The following is a 22,684-nucleotide window of genomic DNA, read 5'->3' as shown; positions in this document are numbered from 1 at the left end:
TCCACTAGCCCTTATGCCTGTCTGTGACCCCCAGTAACCCTTTGTGCCCCATGCTGTCTGTCTCTCCATATCCCCTGTCTCCTGACCTGGCAGGTGCTGTGAAGAAGGCAGGCTCTTTCTCATCCCCATGGAAGCTGGGGCTGGCTGGGAACTGCTGCTCTGTTCTAGTGCCACAGTACCCTCTGGTGGGCAAAAGGCAGAACTGCTGCAACTTTCTGGCAAAAGTTACTTTCTGCAGGAAAAAAAATATGCATGGCACATTAATTATGGATGCACACAGTGGCACAGAATTCCCCAAGGAGTAGCTTTTTTGGCACTTTATATATCACAGCTGCACCAGGTGGTAAAAATCCCATTCTTTCCTTGTTCCTCATGGCTGGTTACTTTTCAGGGGAACTGTACTGCCATAGCAAGTGGTATCCCAACTTCGTATTTGCTAAATTATGTTGGTGCTAACGGATTTCACCCAGAGTCTCCAAGCAGCAGCAACAGAACTGCCTGTGCTAACTGAGCTGAGAGAAACTGGGAGTAGAAGGTGAAGTCTAGGATACCACTTGTGTCTAAAGGAAACAAAGGCACTTCCAATTAGAATCAGTAGTATTTGAGACCTAAGGCTATGTTTTATACCTTTGGGTGTCTTTAGTTTATGCTCAAAAGAGACTAAGGTTGGTGACCGTTGCAGGAATAATAAGTCAGTCATACTAGCAGATGTTGAGATGTTCCTGCTGTAATCCTGTGCATTGCCTATTGCCTGGCCTCTTGCTTCTTTTTTTCGCATCAGTGTTGTTCTTTCCTCATTCTATTCATTTCACCATTTCCTCACCTTTTGGGGGGCAACACCACCCCTGCCCTCACCCCACCCCTGCTGCTTGTGCCAATCAGAAATGGACACAATCAGGTTTTGGGTTTTCCCCCCCCTATGATCTATGATATGTATGCCTTCATACTGGTACTGCTGGCCTGCATGCAGGCAGGGAGGCAAGAAAGAAAAAAAATCCTGTGTATATGTGTATATCCTGTATACCTGTGTATACCCCCTGATGCCTGATCACCTCTCCTCCTCTCAGCTTCAAGCTCAGCAAACAACAGAGCTTCTCGTTCGTCGTTGGTCGTGGTTATTTGTTTGTAGTAGTAGTTATTACTAAATGCTGCATCTTAAAATATGTATATTATTATTTTTTTTTCATTGTGTTCATTGTGTGTTTTAAGTTTCATTAACTCTATTAGATAATCTAATACTCCTCCCTTACCCCCCAAAAAAACTTTTTTTAAATTTTAAATTTTTTAGTGTGGTGTGTGTGTGTGTGTGTGTGTGTGTGCAGTTTGCATTGTGACCACACTCTCTCTTGCATCCCCCTATATATATAGTCTGTGCGTGCAGCCTGGTAAATAACAGGCCTGCATTTTCTTTCGCCCCTGCGAGTCCATGGCAATCTACAGCAGAGTAATATCACCTCCGGATTCTGGCTCAGAGGGAAAGATTTTCATGTCTGACAGGGTAGTATGGGTAGAGAGCAATGTAGGTCAACTGGCATGGTGGCAATAGGCCTTGGAAGAAAGTAGTAGCTTACCACCCACCAAACAGATGGTCAAGACCCTTGCTGGTTCAACCCAGGAAGCGGCAGGTGTATTTCTGTACTGGCAGAAGCTCATGAGTGGTCACGTATGTGGCGCTAGAAGAGAAACTCAACAAGCATCATTTTGTGTAGAACCCTGATGATGAGATTAAAGGTTGAATTATGGGTCAGTGGTGAGGAAGGAGATGTAGATGTAGTTGCTCCAAGAGGCATAAAAAAGGAGACCACTTACTCAGGTTTTTCACATATTATATGAGCCTAGTCTTTGTCTGAATGCTGTAGTATTTATTTTGGAAGACACTTCTGTGGCAATGGCAGACTAGTGCTCCATAAGACAGGGAAATCAGGGAGGTCTGTTGAACAATATTAAAACCTCAGGCTTACCTCCCTACCGTGCCAAGTCTGATGAGACTAGGAAATAGATAGTGTCACTGAGTAGGCACATCCCGTCACTGGTAGCTTGTTAGGATCTGTTGCTATAAAAGCTGATGAAACAGGACTAATATTGTTGAGTATTCTCTTTTGGAAGGGCTGGTCTATCAAGATTTCCTCCTTTGGAAGTAAGCCAGCCATGCTTCCCCACCTTGTTATATTTAACGACAACATCTGCCCTTAGGAGTTAAAACATCCCCCAAAGACAGTTAATCCAACTCCTTTGTGGTTTAAGACCTTAAGACTGAACAAATGATTACGTTTTTCAGTTTACATAGAGCTGACATTTGACAAGTGATATCCAATCCTCGACTCTGGGAGCCAGCCTTACCCTGCTCTGCTGGGAGAACCCCCACTCCTGGGCTGTTCACGCACAGCCTTTGGCATGTAAGCTGCTCCCAGCTACGTGAGTGAGCACTTTTGGCCAGCTGCTGCTTGGACTGTGCGACTGAATGACACTACCCAATATCTCCGTCATCAACCATTTCTTCTGTGAAACCCCGTCGCTGGGTAAGCTGTCATGTGAGGACACCTCCAGGCACAAAACCCTGATGCTCGTGGCGGGTGTTTTCATATTGGTGGTCCCTCTCTTCCTAGTTCTGGTGTCCTATGTTCACGTCCGGGTGGCCATGCTGAAAAACACCTCCACTGCTAGTGGCAGTGGAAGGTAAATATATGCTACTTAGTATGTTACATTGCCTAGTGTTATGTGATTGTTCAATGCATGCTTGCAAAACTGTGATGAAAAATTAACAGGCCAGGCACAGAATCTACTCATCCCCCTTTCTTCAGAGGATTAAGAGACTGAAAGTGCTTGTGGTGTTTATTGACCATTAAAAAGAACTGGGTAAGTGACAGTGTCAGATTTTGCAAAGAAGATGCAGTCACAGAATCATAGAAATGTCAGGTTGGAAGGGACCTTGACGAGTAATCAAGTCCAGCCCTCTGCACTGTGGTAGGATCCAATAAGCCTAGGCCACCCCTGACATGTTTGTCCAATGTGTTTTTTAAAACCTCCAATCATGGTCTTTCCACAACCTCCCTTGGAAGCCTATTCCTGAGCTTGAGAAACCATATCCAAATGCATACACCTACACGGTGCTCAACAGCTGGACACTGGGTTTCCTGGCTTATAGCGATTTCAGATCTCACTTTTGAAGGTCCTGAATTCATGTAACATGCACAGGCATTTTTATAAGGATGGGCGCAGACAGCATAGTTAAAACTTGATTCATTTCCCAGTGAGAAGCCTGGCAAGAACTAACCAATCGGTCTCTGCTTCCGTGACAGCTGGGAGAAAGCAACAAACTTACTGGCCAGTAAATCAGGAAGAGGTCACTTCCTCTCCTTTAGAGTTACCCTGGAGTCAGTGTCTGACAGGATGTCTGCTTTCCTGCTGAGTGGAGGTGAGGAGGAGTTCTGAAGCAAGGCGCCTAGTTGCAGGCTGAGAGGATTGCAGTTGAGCAGCCAGGAAGAGTGCCCACCAAGTGCCAGCTCTGAGATCTGAGTTATTGCTCACGTCTGCACCCAGCAGCAGCTCCGTGCATTAGCTCCTCGTGGAGCTCTCTGCTGCACAGCCAAGATGCTCTCTGCAAAGGCGTGGTAAGTGTAAGCAGGAAAGCTGGGAGGATGGGCTTGGCTTTGAGGGGATTAAAGTGCCCAGCTCCTGGGTCCACAAGGGCAGATTTTATACGGTACTTTCAACACATCATTCAAACGAGAGGTGTGTGGTCTGCAGAATCTAGTCTCTTTTTCAATCTGAGTCACTGGATACTGCAATCCTGAGGCCTCCATTATTGAGGAACAAAAAGAAAAACCACAACTACAGCAAGGAGCAAAATGAGATACACAGCAGTGGCTCCAATTCTGAGTTCACACTGCTTTTACACAATCTAACTGCACTGGCTTCCATAAGTCACTCCTGGTGTGTCCTGTGCCACAAGAGAATCAGTGCCAGTGTCAACAAAGGAGGTAAAACACTCACTGGGATTGGCTCTGTTACAGCAGGAAGCAGTGCACTGTGTCTGGGTTCTGCAGCAAAGTGCACTCTCGGCCAAATCCCTCCCACATGGACATAGGCAGGGGGGCCTGTTAATCATTTCTACCAGTGCTCCACTTGAGAGCCCTGGTCTAATCGATACCATCACAATCTGTAGAGATCCAGTCTTTCTTCGGTGTATTTTTTCAGTAAATGTGCTACAGTTATTGGTAGTTTGTATTTGCCTTGATTTTCCAATAATTGGTAAATTTGTACAAAATCAGTACATCAGATGGTAAACTGGCAAATAATCATGCACGAAAATTATCCCACACTGCTATAAAAACAGTGAAAAATGACTCTACAGCAAAGTAATTGTTACTGTCCTAGAACAGACCGTACATGAAATTCTTGAATCTGACGAAGTGGGTATTCACCCACGAAAGCGCATTCTCCAATACATCTGTTAGTCTATAAGGTGCCACAGGACTCTTTGCTGCTTTTACAGATCCAGACTAACACGGCTACCCCTCTGATACATGAAATTCTCGAACACCCATCCCATTTTCATAAAACATGTTCTTATCTAGCTGAACCATAAGTCATGGACTTCTTGCAGGAACCACAGAGTATAATTGTCTGGCCTGTGTTATATGGGAACTCAGAATAGATGGACATAACAGCCCTTTCTGGCCTTAGCATCTATAAGTTAAAGGAGCATCCAGTACATACTATACATTACTGTCTCAATAACAGTCCTGATCAACAGAACATGATGGAAGAAATCAAAGGACATTCTCTTCATTTGCCAACCTATACTCTTTTTCCAAAATAGTCTCAGTGCCCTATCTCCCTAAAAGTAGAATGATGTACTAGGTCCCCCGGCTTAGGGATTTAGAAGGTCAGTATTACTCTTTCTACTACCTGTGACTCTTCGTCTGTATGGCTTTATATGCAAACTAGAAGGAAGTGTTGATGTAAAGGCCAGTCATGCTCAAACACAAAGTGCCAGGTCCCATTGAGCAGAGTTGGATTAAGAGCAGGATTCCCCAAGCAGGACCTTTGCCTTTCTCTTGATTGCACTGTGCCAATGTTTAACTAGAGGGGGAAGTTTTCCATCTGTTGTTTAATCAATGAGATATGATACTCTACAGTGGACTCCTGTGTATGGTATAAGTGCAGTATTTTCTGAAGACAATGCTAAGTTTGTAACCCACCTGTCCAACACAGAACCAGAAATCCCCCCTCACCGGGATTCAAACTCGCCACATTTCTGGAGGCTCTGGAGGAAAGGGTGTCCCCAGTTCTCACTTGGAAAGTCAATATAACAGGACTAAAGATCCCAGCCCTCCATGAGCACAGCTTAGCAGGTCAGTTTGTTTCCACAGTTCAGATGCCAGTTTACCTGTGAAAGCTGTAAACCTGAGGAGAATTCTGGGTACTGCCATGCAAATGAGCACACTGCCTGAAGATTTCTATAGGAAAGGGGCCTTAGTGATCTAAACTCCAGGAACAGATCCCAGCAAGGTTGATTTATCCCTTAATCCTCCCAAGGCAGATAAAATGCATGCCATACAGCGAGCTCTGGGGAGGTTTCAGATGACAACTTAATAATGAAGGTCCTGTGCTGTTTGGACACTAAACCTCTCAGCATGGCACCTTTTGTAAGTGCAGAGGCTGTTCCCAGGGTCCTTGCCCAAAATGTCATCATCCTGAGGTCTGATTCTGAGCTCACCCTGGTTTACACTCTTGTATCTCCAGGATTTCTGATGCTTGTCTGGAGTAAGTGAGATCAGAATCAGACCCCATTCTGTCCCCACACAGTGCAGCCTGCTTCACATCAGTTAGCTGCTGCTCTCAACCTCTCAGAGATGGCTGCATTTCATTGGTGGTGCACACTGTATATGTAGCTTGTGAGGTGCTTTGGGACCTATCAGCATGGAAAGTGCTGTGCAGATGTAAAATACTGGTACAAATTCTGTTTTCAGTTATACTGTAGTGAAAACCATTGTCTTCAAAAGAAGCCACACCAGTGCAATTGAAAGAAAATGTGGCCCATTAGGCCCACTCCTCAGCTGAATAAATCAGCTAAGCTCCCTTGATGTCAGCGTGAATCTTCCATGTTCCAGCAGCTGTGTGTGTGCCAGGCCTTGCTGCAATAATACAGAAGACAGTCACTCTGTCGTATGTTGATGAAAACAGTTTTGTCCTGAGATGCATTAGAGCCAACATCTGCCTCATATTTGCAGGGACCATGAATTGCAAACATTTCTTGGTGTCTATTTTTGGCATTGTGTCTGCTCAATCACTGTCTAGCACACATTTGAACTCCAGCGGTTGTGTGCAACTGCATGTGTTGGGTCGCATGTAGTGCTCACTCCTCCAGGCCCACTCCTTTGGCACCAAAGAGATATGTGAGAGCTATGCAGTAGAAAGAGAGCTGGCACTCTAGAAAATGCAGAGTTGGGTCAGACTGTGTTAACTTAGCTGCAGATTCCCCAGGGGCTGATGCTAATATGAGTTTAAAAGGGCTCCACAGGCGATCTTGGCAATTACAGGCCGGTAAGCCTAACTTTGGTACCGAGCAAACTGGTTGAAATTATAGTGAAGAACAGAATTATCAGACACATAGATGAACACTATTTGTTGGGGAAGAATCAAGATGGCTTTTGTAAAGGGAAATCATGCCTCACCAATCTATTAGAATTCTCTGAGGGGGTCAACAAGCATGTGGACAAGGGTGATCCAGGGAATATAGTGTACTTAGATTTTCAGAAAGCCTTTGACAAGGTCCCTCACTAAAGTGTCATAAGCAAAGTAAGCTGTCATGGGATAAGAGGGAAGGTCCTCTCATGAATCAATAACTGGTTAAAAGATAGGAAACAAAGGGTAGGAATAAATGGTCAGTTTTCACCGTGGAGAGAAGTAAATAGAGTCCACAGGTATCTGTACTGGGACCAGTGCTGTTCAATATAGTCATAATGATCTGGAAAAAGGGGTAAAGAGTGAGGTAGCAGTTTGCAGACCATACAAAATTAGTCAAGATAATTAAGTCCAAAGCAGTCTGTGAAGAATGACAAAAGGATTTCACAAAACTGGGTGACTGGGCAACAAAATGGCAGATGAAATTCAATGTTGATAAATGCAGAGTTATGCATATTGAAAAACATAATCTCAAGTAACTATACATACAAAATAATGGGATCTAAATTAGCTGTTACCATTCAAGAAAGATCTTGAAGTCACTGTGGATAGTTCTCTGAAAACATCCGCTCAATGTACAGTGGCAGTCACAAAAGCAAACAGAATATTAGGAACTATTAGGAAAGGGATAGGTAATAAGACAGTAAATATCATAATGCCACTATATAAATCCACGGTACACCCACACCTTGAATACTGTGTGCAGCGCTGGTCCTGCCATCACCAAAAAGATATATTAGACTTGGAAAAAGTACAGAGAAGAGCAACAAAAATTATTAGGAGGCATGGAACAGCTTCCATATGAGGAGAGATTAAAAAGATTGGAACTTTTCAGCTTGGAAAAGAGAAGACTAAAGGGGGATATGATAGTGTAGGGATGCGACGACTCACCAGTGTGGCGCCTCCTGCTGGTCGTCCTGGGAATTAGCTCTTTTCCAGCTCCGGAGCACCCTTTGCTGGCTGATGTCTCGCCTGCTGCTGGCCCCTGTGTCCCTCCCAGACCCCGGTGCCTTTTCATCTGGGCTCTGCCCCAGCAGTACCCCCACACTCTGGGTCTCCCCTTTCACCCACCTTGCCTCAGTGGCTACTGCCAGTCATCATCTAGCCCCCTTTCTCTGGGGCAAACTGCACTCTGTCATGGCCACTCATCATTAGCAAGGGGTTCGGACCAGCTGCCTCTGCCTATCTCTGGGCTGCTGCCTCTGCAACCCCAGTACCTGTCTTGGCCTTTAACCAGGCTCACAGCCTGGGGAGTTGCCAGGCCTGAGCTCCCCAGCTCCTCTTGCCTTTCCCCAGCCCTGCTATGTTCCCTGTACCCTGAGCTCCTGGGCAGCCCGGTCCTTCTCCCTCCAAGGCTGGAGAGAGAGTCCTCCAGCTTCTGGCCCACAGCCCCCTTATCAGGGCCAGCTGGGCCCTAATTGAGCTGGCCACAGCTGTAGCTGCTACTCCAATCAGCCTACCTTGGCTGTTTTAACCCCTGTTCTCCAGGTGTGGGGCAGTTGCCCCACTACAGATAGACATCTATAAAATTGTGACTGGTGTGGAGAAAGTGAATAGGGCAGTGTTATTTACCCCGTCACAAGCCACAAGAACCAGGGATCACCCAATGAAATTAATAGCCAGCAGCTTTAAAACAAACAAAAGGAGTCAACCTGTGGAACTCATTGCCAGGGGATGTTGTGAAGGCCAAAAATACAATGGGGTTCAAAAAAGAATGAGATAAGTTCATGGAGGATAGGTCCATCAATGGCTATTAGCCGAGATGATTAGGGATGTAACCCCATGCTCTGGGTGTCCCTAAGCCTCTGACTGCCAGAAACTGGGACTGGATGATAGGGGATGGATCACTTGATAATTGCCCTGTTCCGTTCATTCTCTCTGAAGCATCTGGCATGTCAGAATCCAGAATTATCTTCCAGCTGACTATTTCGTAGTCGTGTTAGTATCGGAACCACTTGGACTTTCTTGAGTTATTTTCTACACACTCACAATCAAAGATCTGCTATTCAGAGAGCATACTCCAGGAGAGGGGTTTGTGTATGCTAAACTAATGTGTTTATTATCTGCTCACATGTCTCCAGGGACTGGCAGACAAATGCCACTTGTGAGAGCTCGGTAGACATGGAGCTGGTTCTGCATTACTCTCTTATTCCATCGGTAAGTAAACCAAGTCACCAGCGGCCTAGAGCTGCCATGCTCAGCAGAAGTACTGTCAAATGTATCTTGATTATGTGCAATAATGGATCGATTCCTTGCTGCAATGACAGCTCTCAATTCAGAAACAAGCCACAATAGCATCAGGCACTGAAACACTGCAAAATGTTGGCAGGAAACTGAAAAATGCTTACAACAATTTTATATGGGAAACAAGCCATCCTAATATCCAGGGGTAGTGAGTGATATACACTCGTGGTGTCTGGGCTCCAGCAATTTCAGGGACTGGGGGCCTGGCTCCACCAATGTTTGGGGCCGGGTCTCTCTCCCGGCCCCGCCTACCAGCCCCACATGCCTCCCGCAGTGTCCCCCAGCCCCCACTTGCTGCCCCTGGGCCCTGGAGCCTGCAGCTCCATGCTGACTCTGCTCTGCCAGCTCCCCACATCAACTGCTGCCGCAGGGTCCTAGTGCGCCCTAGCCCTGAGCTCCCTCCCACACCCCTCATCCCCAGCCCCACAGCCCTCACCCCTGTACCGCCTCCTATCCCCAAACTCCCTCCCAGAGCATGCACCCCCTCCCCCCACACACCCGCCTACCCCCAAACTCACTCCCAGAGCCTGCACCTCCTCCCATCCCCAAACTCTCTCCCAGAGCCTGAACCCCTCACTCTCTCCTATGCTTCCACCCCCAGACCAGAGCCTATACCCAAACTTCCACCCAGAGCCTGCACCCCTCACCCCCTCCTGCACCCCCACACCTTGCCCCAGCCTGGAGCCTGTGACCCAGCACCCAAACTCCATCCCAGAGCCTGCACCCCAGATCCCCTCCCCAACTCAAACTCCATCCCAGAGCCTGCACCCTTCACCCCTCCTGCACCCTAATCCTCAGCCCAGGGCCTGCACCCCAGACCTCCTCCCCCCACCCAAACTCCCTCCTTAGGCAGGTGGGGGGTGGAGTTTGGAGAGCAGAGTTTGGGGGGTAGGTTTTGAGCACCACCAGAATTTCTACAAACCTACCACCCATGCTGATATCTACAAACATACATGTGCCAAATTTCAGTGTTCCCTCATATTGATTTTAAATATACTCTAAGATCTTATGTGTACACACAACTTGTGTGTGGGCTCTGGGGGGATTTACTTAACCTGTTTCCTTTCATAGAGTTAGCTTATTAGGCTTATTGCCTAGGGGAACTGATTCAGTCATGTTTGCAGTCATTCTGGATCTTTGTGGAACCCAAAGGATCTCTGCTTTTCATACTCACACCACACCTTGGGCCCAATTGTGAGTTGAGTCTGACTGAGTCTGAGCATCAGGTTTTTGTGGTGGTGTACCCAGAATGAGATGTCCAGGCTGAGGAAGAGTGTGACTGTCTGTCAATAACTTACACACTAAGAGGACTTAATCACAGCCACTTACACTCACCTTTGGATTTGGTCCCCTGTGCTATGGGCCTCTTCCTTACACCGAGAGCTGGATGGGATTCTCTTAAGGAGCATGTAGTTGGGTAGAAGAATCACCCCACGAGGGAGAGGCTGGGGAGAGAAGTCAAAGTCAGATTGTCAACAATCCAAGTGGGAGAAAAGATCACATACTGGTGCAGGAAAGGCATGCTCCAAAGTGGGAAAAGGAAACCAAGGAAACCTGGAGGCCTAGCAATGTGTGATAGTATCAGCGTAACACCCGAGAGTGTGTGGCCTCAGGAAGGGGCTCTGTTCTGCATTGCCAGTGTCACGGAGTCTATGATTTAGTGCATCTTCCCCATCTCTATGGTCCTAGTAGGCTGTGTTCTTTCCTAGAGTCAATGGCTCATACACTCCCATCTCATAGTTATTCTCCTTTTCTTGTAGTTTGCCATCATTTTGGTGCTGTCCTTCCTTGAAAGAAGAATGAGCAGAAGTCAGATAGATGGAAAATTGCACCTGCTCAATGGCCGCTTTGGAATTGTCATGTGAGTCTGAGCATAACTCGTTGCTGCTGGTCCCGCCCGTTTCCAAAGGCATGGCTGGTCTATGCTCTCCTTAACTCTTATAGCAGGCTGCTGGGCTCTGGAGAGGTGGGAGGAGAGTGAGATGATGATGAACTTTTAATTCAGGAAGCTGAGTTTGGAGAGGAAATGGCTCTGCAGCCCCTTACCGTGTCCAGCTCTCGCTGCCGGGTTTCACCAGAAACAAGAAGGCTGCTTCAATCGGTCATTCAGATGCTCTGTATATATTCATCTGCCACTGAAATATCAACTACATTATGGGCTTGATCCCCCTTTCACTGACACCTGATTTACCCCAGGGCCAATCCATCCATTTCAGTGCAGTCACTCCTGATTTACGCAGGGTACCCGAGAGGAGACTCAGGCCCAATGCCCCTGGCCAGTGGAGAGAGTGGAATGCACTCCCACATGCCTGGCTGTCTCCACTAGTCACTGGGTCATTTCTGGAAAGGCTGAAATCCCTTCTAGTGCTGCAGAAAGCTCACCGCCCCTGTGGAAGATGAGGGAGGGACTCCTGGTGTCCTCTCCTGTCTCTGAGCAGCCCCACAGTGCTAGACACAGCCTCCCCAGGGGTCCTCACAAACCTCTCTGCAGGACAGGATTTGCTAACCCACAGCTGCACTGGGTGTTTTGATAAGCACATGTTACCCACAACCTGCTTCCATCCCGTTGGTGTCTTATTAGCTAACTGATCTCCATAGTCCCCTTCATTCAGAATGTGTGGACAGGGATACAGTCTGCAGAAATCTACTCCATGAAGGGGCTGATGGCTGTATCTGGAATATACAGCAGCACCCAGTTAAAGAGAAAACTTGGGGCAGCCAGCCAGCAGTGCATCTGGCTGTGAACACTCTGTGAAGGGGAAGGTGTGAAGCACTGAACTACTACACACATGGGAACCTCCTTACTAGAGGGCCTGGCCATTTGTTACTATGAAGTGAGCTTCCGCTAGGCCCAGCCAACTCCCGTGTTTTCCCATTTGGCTCAAGGATGCCAAAGGACTCACTGAAATGTTTGAATTATCCCATAGAAAGGTGCAGCTGCCTGCCAAGAGCTGGTTACTGCTGCCCAAAGCAGCAGGACACCGTGGGCCTGATGCTGATACACAGAAGAAATGAACAAAAGGCAACCTGTTAAGTGTTTTGGGGTTCAAAGTATGCACAGGTGTCCAGAGCATGGCAGAGAAGAGCGTCAGGGCCCCAGGATGTAGTGTAGCGAGTGCTTTTCTTCTCACTGCCCCATATGCACAGCCATAGGCACCAACTCAGCACCCACCGGCAGCCAAGGTTTGTCTAGGGGTCAGGATTCCCAGGTAGTTTTTGCCATGCACATCCCATACTGACCGCAAGGGCCTACCCATCTCCAGCAGTAAGGGACGCTGATGTTAATCACGGCACATTTGACAGAGTCCTGCTGTCTCCAAGGTCAGTGGTGATATCAGGGTCAGCCCAATAGGGCGTCACTCCACATCCAGCTAACATGTTCAAATTTTCAGAGCCAAAAGGAAGATTTTTCAGGAAGAGGACATCATAGATCAGGGAGATGGCTGGGGCTTTATTAAAGAAGTTGATGAAGGAGCCACAGAACTTCCAAAGGCTAGCACAGACCTTGACAGAGACAAAGCTGTCACACCACCACTTAGAATCATAGAATATTGGGGTTGGAAGAGACCTCAGGAGGTCATCTAGACCAACCCACTGCTCCAAGCAGGACCAACACCAACTAAACCATCCCAGCCAAGGCTTTTTCACTTCATGAAGGGAAACAGAGTCATAGATTCATAGACCAGAAGGAACTATTAGGATCAGCTATTCTGACCTCCTGTATGACCCAGGCCATGGAACGTCAGCCAGTGATTCCTGTATCAGGTTCACCACTTCTGGCTGAACCAGAGCACACCCTTTAGAAAGACAAGCAAAGGGAAAGGGGATCAGAAGAGTGACTGGTGGCGTTTGCAGTTAAATCAAGTCTGAGGAGCAGAGCAGAGTGGGAACCTTGGATTCAGCAGCAGGAATTGCTCTTTGTTCACAGACCCTTGGATTTTGTTGGGACATTCAGCAACCGATGGTCATTTGGTATTGCATTTGGAGCTACAGCCAATAAAGTTATGTTCCTGTTTTCGGAAGGTTACCTGCCACTACGAGTGCCCAAGTGGGCCCAAGGTATGGTGCAGATCACACAAACCACGCTAGAGAGGGGGGTATTCGTCCATCTTTTCCTTCTCTAGCTCTCCAGTCTGGCATTTGGAGCAACCTTAAACCCGGGGAAGGGGTTATCTTTGCATGGGCACTTCTGTGAGGCCTGGTGGCTTCCTCATGCAATAATGCTGCTGGGCATGTGGCCTTGCTCAAGCCTGGGAATGAGGTAAGGGCCTAGGTCCGGGAAGCATTAGGGTGCTCTGGATCTGAATATCAAGAAGATCTGGTAGCTTGGGATGGCTGTGGCCTTTTCCCTCCACCCCCATCCCTACCCTATCACGATGGCAAAGACAGGCTGCCTTTGGGACACATCTCATATTAGAGATTTAATATAGCTGTGGTCACTTGGCCAAAGATCATCATTCTTGTCCCCAACTCCAGTGGCCTCTGCTGTTTGCAAACTGAGTAACTCCAATTAAGATAGTGGCGTTACTCTGGATTTAAACTGGTGTAACTGAGATCACAGTCTGATCCTCTGTCTCAGGACCTGAGGACACGTGCACAACTGTAGCTACACCAGTGTAAATCCCAGTGTCAGTGTACTGCACCATTGTAAATGCAGGCTGGCATCAGCACAGGCTAGCAAGCCTTACACTGCAAGCCCCATATTGCACCGGCATATTGCATCTGCACTGGGGTTTGCAGAGGTGTCATTACTCTGGTACGTGTGTCCCAGCATAGATAGGCGACACTCCTAGGGACTGTCATAGCCAGGGAAACAAAAGACCAATTTCCGTGGTGACTTATGTGGTGGGTTAGTTACTTAAGAGGTACAAATGGGTCAGCATTAATGGACTTATATCAAAGCTATACTCATTTTGCACACTCATGGCCTGATTCTCTGCTGCCAGGCACCCTGTGTCGTCATTGAAGCTGGTGCCAAGCGAGTTCAAAGTGGGTGTAAAGTACCATTCACTGTCCTGTAACCAGCTGGCACTCACTGTGCATGGTGACAGGAGGCACAAGGCCTTGGAGACTCAGGCCCACACTCCTCCTTTACTAGGTATTGTCTAGCCGCTTGTGTAACTGCTTCCATTGGTCACCAGTAGATGTACCCCAGGGATTGCCAAAGGCGCCGTACTTGCTAACGTCAGGTAGGGGGGTAGCTGAGTAGGTTTTGAATTAGTTTGTTCTTTGAAGGAAACTAGAAGATACTGAAGGATTTCTCATTCTGTCAGGATTTCCTGTATTTTTGTCACCTTCCTGCTCTGTCGGAAGGTCACTTAGCTTCAAGGAGTCCTTGACAGTGAGAAGGTGCCCTGTGCGTGTGCAGAGCTGCAGCTCGTTCAGTCGCAAGAGGAGACCAGGGGCTTGATTCTGGTCACAGGGGCCTCATTAGAACACCGGTGTAACTCCACAGACCCCCCTGGAATGCATCCACTTTCCCCGCTGTGACACTAACCAGTGAGAGGAGACTGGGGCTGAGCAGATATTGACCGATGGTAGTTCACGGTTGGACAAGGATTTCAGAACTGACAATAACAGCCTGGCATCCTTTGCTTTCTCTCCAGCCATTGTGCTTCTCATAGGAGCCACTGAAGTGGGCCTCTCATATTTCCCTTTCTTCGCCTGCCTCTCGACGGAATTCCAGATCACAGGGTCTGTACTGGGATTCTTCTACACGTTCACTTGGTAAGTCATGTTACCCTGAGATCCAGCCCCTGGCTGGCTGGGCTTAATCCTGCAAAGCACTGAACACTGACTTCAGTGGGACTCCTTGTGCTTAAGTGCTTTGCTGGACCAGGGCCACAGTGCTAAGAACCTTGCAGAACTGAACCCTGTTTGGGTCACTCACCACTTTTCTCCACCCACAGCACTGTTTAGAGTACGTGTTCTGTGTATCTTTATACCAGAGAGCAGTGTGCCGGGGACACTGGAGGGCAGCTTGGGATAGGATAGGGTGACCAGATGTCCCGATTTTATAGGGACAGTCCCGATTTTTGGGTCTTTTTCTCATATAGGCTCCTATTACCCCCCACCCCCGTCCCGATTTTTCATATTTGCTGTCTGGTCACCCTAGGATAGGGGGACAGGGTACTGGAGAGCAGCATGGGGTATGATGGCAGTACTGGAGAGCAGCACGGGAGGAGAGTAACACCAGTGTGTTTTCCAGGTTCGTAATCACGATCACAAACATTGTGCAGTGCCCACATGGACAAGTAAGTTTCTATTTCTGTCTGATGATGACTTTATTTTATATGTTACCAATGTTTATGATGCCACCTGGGGCACTTTAGCAACAGAGATTTAACTAGAAAGCCAAATAATCTAACCAAAAGTTCAATCCACTGCTAAGGATTGTTCAACATCCTTCCCAGAAGATGCCTCCCCTGGGGTTCTGAGGGGCCACTGAGAGGAGTAAATGCCACAGATGGGGTCCCCAACTGAGAAAGCCCTTATGCCAAAAGCTTCCAGATGGAGGAAGAGGAAGAACCCTAGAGCCATGCACAAAAATGTGCATGTAATTGACCACCTAATTTGCACACCTAGTCCCGTGACTGCATGTGCAAATCAGATATCTACACAGGCTCTTGGACTGTCAGAGGTCAGATTATGCCCCCACATCCAAAACTACATGGTGTGCATGCCAGGACTTTGATTTCCCGAAGAAATTAGGGCTCCCACTCTTGGGCCTGATCAACATAGAGCCTCATTTACTTCAGTGGGGCTCTTCCATCATTGTAAAGGGTTTGCTAGCATGGATCCATTTGCAGGATTGGGGTCAAGGTGGGCACATTGTATGTGCCTGGCACTAGGAGTCTCAAGCTGAGAACCTGGCTTGGAGGGCTTAAACTCAGGCCTGAGCACACTTCCCATCTGGTCTGCCTGCTGTGATTTGGTAAGGTGGTGAGACAGCCTGGCAGATCTGGAAAATGGCTGAGAGACAGCCCTAGTGTTTTGAACTGAGCGCAGAGCCTGACAGAAAGCATCACAACTTTATAGAGATATGCATTTGCTTTGCCCAAATTCTGCCCACTATTTAGGTTAAGAAATAAGTAGTTGTGCAGCATCAAACTGTTGGTGTTTGTGATGGAGCCTTACTTCCCTGAGTGCCTGGCACAGGGGACAGGCTGCCCTGCCTTCTGGGGCTGAGAGTACAGTGAATCTGCAAGACACAGAAACCATGGCACTAACAGCTGAGAGTCCAGTTCCAGCATGACATACAAGGATTTCCTTCTGAGGGCCAGTGCCCTGTCATGGGCTAGTCCAGTGCCCTGTTCCTGACTAGTCCAGCCTAGGAGCTGGGGAGGCCCTCAATGGTGAGGCAAGGCCTCGCTAGTTGGGTTAGATACCTGGGAGCTGTGGAACTGCAAAGTCTGACTGTGTCCAGTACACTCAGTAGAGAATTCCCATCACAACAGCATCCTTAGTCTCATCTCTGACCGGAGACATGGTACTGGGCTGACTGCAAGTAGACCGAGATTTACAAATAAATATATTTACACTAAAACAAACAGGAAGGGCTTCTCCACCAGGACAACGCGTGCTGTGCTGCCAGCTAACCCTTGACCTTGTATGTCATGGTTTCGTAGCTTTTAAGGCTAGAAGGGGCAGTTATGATCAGCTAGTCTGACCTCTTGAATAGCCCAGCTCAGGGACTTTTACTTGGGAATTCCTGCATCAAACTCAGAACATATGGTTGAACTCAAGCAGATGCTGTAGAAAGAGACTGGCAGCCTTGATTTAAAGACATCAAGTGATGGAGATTCCACTATGTCCCTTGGGAATCTGTGCCGATGACTAGTTACCTGCATTGTCGAAAATTGTGCCCCATATTTTAGACAAGTGACCCTTGCTCCCCATTATCCCTCTTCCCTTGTCCTGTCACAGCAAACCCTATGGGCACAGAGGGAGCAGCAGCGACTTAGGTCCTGATCCAGCAAGGCACTTAAGCACATATGTAAGCCCATTCAGATCAATGGGAATGGATATGTGCTTAAGTGCGCTGCTGGATCTGGGTCTTATGGCCACATTTTTTACAGGTATTTAGATGCCAGAAAAGGCAGAGAGTGACATTTTCAAAAGCACCTAGCACCCAAAACTGGCCTTTAGTGCTCTTGTCTCCACCTAGCAGTAAGCACCATCATGGGATGTAGAGGAACAATCAGAGCTCTGACTGGAGGACAACCTGCACATCGTTGCTGTGCTGAGCACTCATATCCCATGGTGATGAGTGCGGTACGAATGTGAGAGAGAAAGAGAGAGAGAAGCAAGGAGACAGACAGGCCTGCTGACATCTCGCTCTGGTTTGGCGGTGGTGGTTTTGTATACCAAAGATGGTGATGAGCCACAGCTTGTGGAATGCGACTCCACACTCACACAGACCACGAGGCAGGAGGAGATAGCAGTCACTCCACAGGGGCACATGTTCCTCTTTAAGGAGGCACCCTGATGTCCAGCTGCACATTGCTCTAGAGCGTCTGTGCCTGTACGTCGCTCTCCCCTCCATACTCTTTGGACTTATCCCACCATCAGGAGTTCTATGACATTTGTACATTCGGCTTTCCCCACCCAGGTGATGGGAGACTATGAGAAGATCATATTTTATTGGCCTTCCCTGTTCTGTCTGGTTTTTCTACTGGGCCGCTTTGCCCTGATGTTTGTGAAAGGACTGAGGGTTCACTTAAAGATGGATGTGTCAGATGTGAGTATTCCTGGGTAACTGCTTCCAGTTTATTAAGCTCTCTCTCCCCATTTCCTGGGAAAACTCATTCGCTGACCCCTGGGATTAAGTAGGATTTAACCAGTGCATAGACTTTGTGCTGGTGCACTTCTGCACCAGGGTGAATTTTACCCTTAGCCAGTAACAAGAATTGATTTCACACCAGAGATCTTGGCACATTTCTAAAAATCACCACCCACCTGACTTAAAACATGGCATGCACCTCCGCCTGCAAGACACCATGATGGACTTCAGTGCTGGCTAGCCACTCAAGTAATTACCCAGTGTGCTGGGTAGGCTAGTATACTGCGTTCCATGACTGCAGTGTAGATATACCCGGAGTTACATGGGATGAGCATCCCAGGAGAGTCAGGAGGCAAAGTCTAGAACAAGTCATGTTCAAAGCCAGGAATGCAGGAACAGTCATAGCAATTACACAAGAGCCACACTTGCTTGGATGCTGCCTGGAATGGCCCTTGGGTTTACATAGGGCAGGGAGTCAATCAGGAGCCATGAGGCTGTTGTCTATCAAACCCTTGAGGAGGAACGTGGTCTGTGTCCACAGCAAGTCATGGGAAATGGAGCGCAAGCTGGTTACAGCTGCTGCTGGGTGGCAGCCTGGAGATGCCAACTGCCTGGCAGCTCTGCAGGCCTGGGCTTTAGAAAGTCCGTATGTTCTGCCCCCTTAGCCCCCTCAGAACTCCACCCAGTCTCCCTTGTGGCTAACACCTTCACCCAGTCCTGGATTAATAACAGGAAAGGTTCAAATAATCCTCAAGGTCCTTAATAACAAAAATGATTCAGAGTCCCCAAAATAAAGTCCATAACACAAAAGTTTATAGTCAGCCCTTGTTCTTCTGCTATCCCAGTCTGCTTCATCCAAACAACCAGCCCTAGCCCCAGCTTTGTTGTCATGTCAGCCTCACCAGCCTCATCTTCCTGCTGCTCTTTGTAAGGAATCCCCTGATCTAACCTAGGTATGCCTCTTCAGTAATCAGGTTGTCTGACCCAAGGCCCTCCCACCAGCTATTAAGGGGTGAGCCCCCTGTTAGCCACACCCCTCTCCCTATGGCTGCCAGTGTAAGCAGAGTGGGTTGCACGCACCTCTTGAACACCCCATTGCCAGCTGAGTCTGGTGCTGCCATTCTCTTCGGCTCCCAGCACCCCGGCAGGTGTCAGCCTACCTCTACAGGTCTTCTGTGGCTCAGCCCTCCAGCCTCACACAGTCCAAAACCCCTTCCGGGGGGTAACAAACTCAAAATAGAAGCAGTTCCTTGCCCATCAGGGCCAGTTACAAACAAACTAGTTTCTGGCCCATCTGGAATTGAATTGGCAGGGTCCTTCTGAACTCCTGCCATAGCTGGTGGGCAGCAGTGAGCCCTGTGTGGCCTGGCTCAGGTCCTTTTGCTGCAGCCTAGAGAGCATCCCTCCTCATTCCTCTGGCTCCAGCAAGGAACTGACTTGCTGACAGTAGGCAGCTCCTTGGTTGACGGTTGTTGGTCCCCAGCCATTCTGGCTGCTGCAGAGCCAGATCTCCCTGGTTCCCCAAATGGCTGCTCTTTTCCTCTCAGAGAACTGTTTCTTGGGGTGGGGTGCAGCAGAGCAGTGGGGCCACCAGTAGGAGGCTGCAAAGGCCTGATGTACCCCCATCACAGTAAGGTATCTTCATAACTAAGATCATAAGAACATAGGAGCAGCCATACTGGGTCAGACCAAAGGTCCATCTAGCCCAGGATCCTGTCTTCAGAGGGAATAAACAGAACAGGTAATCATCAAGTGATCTATCCCCTGTTGCCCATTCCCAGCAGAGGTTATGGGGCGCCCAGAGCATGGGGTTGCATCCCTTCCCATCCTGGCTAATAGCCATTGATGGACCTATTCTCCATGAATTTATCTAGTTCTTCTCTGAACCCTGTTATAGTTTTAGGCTTTGCAACATCTCCTGGCAATGAGTTCCACGTGTTAGACCGGCCTAATACAGCACCCACAAGGCAGCACTGGATCTATATGTTTGAATCTGCTGTCTTTTCCCTAGTGGAATGAAGAACATTCTTTGATATGCTGACAATCCCTGTTCCTTTAAAACAGCAGGAAAATCATTTCCTGGAGGTGCATCAGGCTCAGCATGTCAAACGTCTGGTCAGGAAGTCCCCAGAGCGGTGAGCATGGCATCTTCATTTCAGATCCGGAACACCAAGCCACAGAGAGTTCAGATTTGCTTCTGATGAGCTTCTAAATCTGCTGATACTTATTGACTGACATGCACACTGGGGCCCTGCCTGCTCACCTGGGGTGAGCCAGGGACAAGGCATGTTCTCTGGCCATTTGGAGGATCCCTGATCATCCATGACGGGCCTGCCCCATCTCTCCTCTGAACAGCATCCATAAGCAGTGCACTAGAGCACTCTGTCTCCCATCTCCTTCACCTCAGACTCAGAGGCCGTGGGAGTGTGGAGGTTCCTGATGTGAGCCCCAAGTGGCTTTGTGCTGGAGAGCAGGTAGGCTGCTGAGAATGGGTGTGAAGGAGAAAGACTGACACCTGTTTAGGCCAGGTGGGGCCTCTGCAGACATGCCAAGTGGGAGGGAAGTTTGGGGTAGGAAGGTGTGCTGGATTGTTTTTATGGAGAGGGAGGGAACGATGCTGGAATGGGTTTGGGGCCTTGAAATGCCTCTAGTGTCCCTGTGTCATCACCAAACATTTCAGGTCTGTTTATCCATCTTCATCCATTAACAGGCAGGCTCAGAAATCTTGGTTCCAGCGCAAGGTGTATGAATGGGACCCATGCTTTCAGTTCCCAGGCAGAATGATTGGCACATCTGCGCTAGCCTTAATCTGCCTGTACATTGTAAGTAAACTGCACACTTGTTTCCTGAAAAGAATCACTGCAAATGGAGCGCAATGTCACACAGCCCTTGTGTGCTTTGTAAGGATTTCAATCCAGCTTGTTTAAAAAACAGCTCTCCCATAAATCTCTGTGTAGACGGGTTGGACTCACCCCTGCGGTGCCTCCTACTGGTGACTCCGGGAATTAGCTCAGTCCAGTGTTCGGAGCGCCCTCTGCAGGCTGGTGATCCACCTGTCTCCAGGCCCCCCGTGTCCCTCCCTGGACCCGGTGCCCTTTTACATGGGGGTGCTGCCCCCTGGCAGTAACCCCTTTCTCTCGGGGGTCTCCCCTTCTCAGGGAACCCCCTCCCTCTATCCCCACCTTGCCTCAGTATTTGGCTACTGCCAGTCATTGTCTAGCCCCACACCCTGGGGCAGACTGCAGTATCAGCCTACTCATCACAGGCAAAGGGGTTTGGACCTGCTGCCTTGGCCTACCCCTGGGCTGCCCTCTGTAACCCCCAGTACCAGTTGCCCTATGCTAGGCCGCAGCCTGGGGCTTTCTAGGCTGGAGCTTCCCCAGCTCCTCAGCCTTTCCCCAGCCCTGCTTCACCCTAGGTACCTTATTTCAGTTCCCTGCAGCCAGGCCCTTCTCCCTCTGAATGTAGAGAGAGACTGTCTCCTTCTGGCTTCCCTGGCCTTTTATAGGGGCCAGCTGTGGCCTGATTGGGGTGTGGCCTCACCTGCCACCACTTTCCCCAATCAGCCCAGCCTTTAGAGCCACAGCTCTCAAGCCCTGCCAGGCCACTTTTAAACCCCTTCCCGCAGAAGCAAGGTCCACCCTGCTACACTCTGCCATTAAGCTAAAACAAGGACTGTCTACGTATCTAACAGAGCCACTGGCTACATTAAGACCAGAATCCATAGTCTACTGGCTCCCTGACCAGGGTACCTTCCAACTAGGCCAATGGGTGTTTGATGGGAGTTTATCTTCTTCAAGATAGGTTGCCTGAGATGCAAGCAGGAGAGAAAAGGCTGCCAAGTATGTGTGTGTCACATGAAATACACGATTCTCATGTGTGAGTGGTTTCAGAGTGGTAGCTGTGTTAGTCTGTATCAGCAAAAAGAACGAGGAGTACTTGTGGTACCTTAGAGACTAACACATTTATTTGAGCATAAGCTTTCATGGGTTTTAGCCCATGAAAGCTTATGCTCAAATAAATGTGTTAGTCTCTAAGGTGCCACAAGTACTCCTCCTTCTTCATGTGTGAGTGTATTTCTATTATGTTGTTCCCTGTGATACTTACGAGTTTGCTTAATTCTAGGCATCCTAGTCTTCTTCAGTGTGTGGTCCGAAATCAGTGGAGATTAACTCCAACAACATTCTTTGAGGGACAAAATTTGTCTACATACACTTGCTGTCATTTAAAGGTTAAGATGAATCCCCATATATGAAAGGCAATGTGTGTTCAAAATCAAATGCAACAGGTCGGATTCCCATAGAGTCACACCCAGGAATGAATGTGGCCCTGTGTGATTATATGGCATGTAGTGTTATTCTGTAGAAGTGGCCAATGACAAGATTGCTAAACTGCTGTTTTCTATCTATTTTTCCGCAGTTTATCGTTATTGAGTTTTTCATTTACAAGGAAGTCTCCAAAGAGCTGAAGATATTAGATCAGAAATTTGAAGAGCTTGTTGATTCTAGCAATGGCTCAGAAGTACTTGTATCAACTGTCCTGCAGCTGAAAGAGTTTATTAATGTCATTCAAGGTACAGACATGTTATTTTTTAAAAGGTGGAATGAGTGCGATACATTTTTTAAAAAGCAGAATGAACTCATAGTCCTTAAGGCTGACCCAAAGCCCACCCTAGTCAATCGGATTCCTTCCAGGATTTTGACACATTAGTTCCAAATGGGAATGAAAACAAAAAAACATTTCCCATAAAATGAAATTCAAACAAAAATCATTTGGGGTCCATTGAGATGGAAAATGGCATTTCAAAACTGACATTTTAAATTTAAGGAAAATTTTTTAAAAAATCAAAAATTCAAAATGAAAAATCATTTCAAAATGAAGAATTGAAACAGTCGATTTCAACACCATCAAAATGCTTTATTTTCTAGTTTTCCCCCCAAATCCAAATTTCATGATAATTGGCTCATT

General features: G+C 48.0%; 1 protein-coding gene and 1 long non-coding RNA gene across 5 annotated transcripts in view; one reads left to right on the top strand and one right to left on the bottom strand.

The window, feature by feature from the left end:
- The window catches only part of LOC120407953, a 41,818-nt gene that overhangs the window by 404 nt on the left and 18,730 nt on the right, over nt 1-22,684 (bottom strand). Inside the window, exons 3-4 of the long non-coding RNA XR_005600349.1 lie at nt 10,270-10,379; nt 87-232 (exon numbers count right to left, since the gene is read on the bottom strand). This is a non-coding gene — a long non-coding RNA (uncharacterized LOC120407953). The remainder of the gene's footprint in view (nt 1-86; nt 233-10,269; nt 10,380-22,684) is intronic.
- Nucleotides 3,363-22,684, top strand: part of LOC120407951 (stimulated by retinoic acid gene 6 protein-like) — a 35,495-nt gene continuing 16,173 nt past the window's right edge. For 3 of the 4 annotated variants that reach the window (XM_039544354.1, XM_039544352.1, XM_039544351.1), the window contains exons 1-10: nt 3,363-3,611; nt 8,772-8,847; nt 10,695-10,795; nt 12,863-12,993; nt 14,541-14,661; nt 15,143-15,188; nt 17,546-17,674; nt 19,781-19,851; nt 20,427-20,538; nt 22,136-22,289. In XM_039544354.1, coding sequence (XP_039400288.1) covers nt 3,592-3,611; nt 8,772-8,847; nt 10,695-10,795; nt 12,863-12,993; nt 14,541-14,661; nt 15,143-15,188; nt 17,546-17,674; nt 19,781-19,851; nt 20,427-20,538; nt 22,136-22,289 — 961 coding nt within the window. In that variant the 5' untranslated portion in view covers nt 3,363-3,591. The remainder of the gene's footprint in view (nt 3,612-8,771; nt 8,848-10,694; nt 10,796-12,862; nt 12,994-14,540; nt 14,662-15,142; nt 15,189-17,545; nt 17,675-19,780; nt 19,852-20,426; nt 20,539-22,135; nt 22,290-22,684) is intronic. The other variant, XM_039544353.1, reaches the window with a different exon arrangement.

This window comes from Mauremys reevesii, linkage group 6 (assembly GCF_016161935.1).
Source record: "Mauremys reevesii isolate NIE-2019 linkage group 6, ASM1616193v1, whole genome shotgun sequence".
NCBI lineage: Eukaryota > Metazoa > Chordata > Testudines > Geoemydidae > Mauremys > Mauremys reevesii.
The sequence above is the reverse complement of the archived record's forward strand: the minus strand, read 5'-3'. Positions and strand labels throughout refer to the sequence as shown.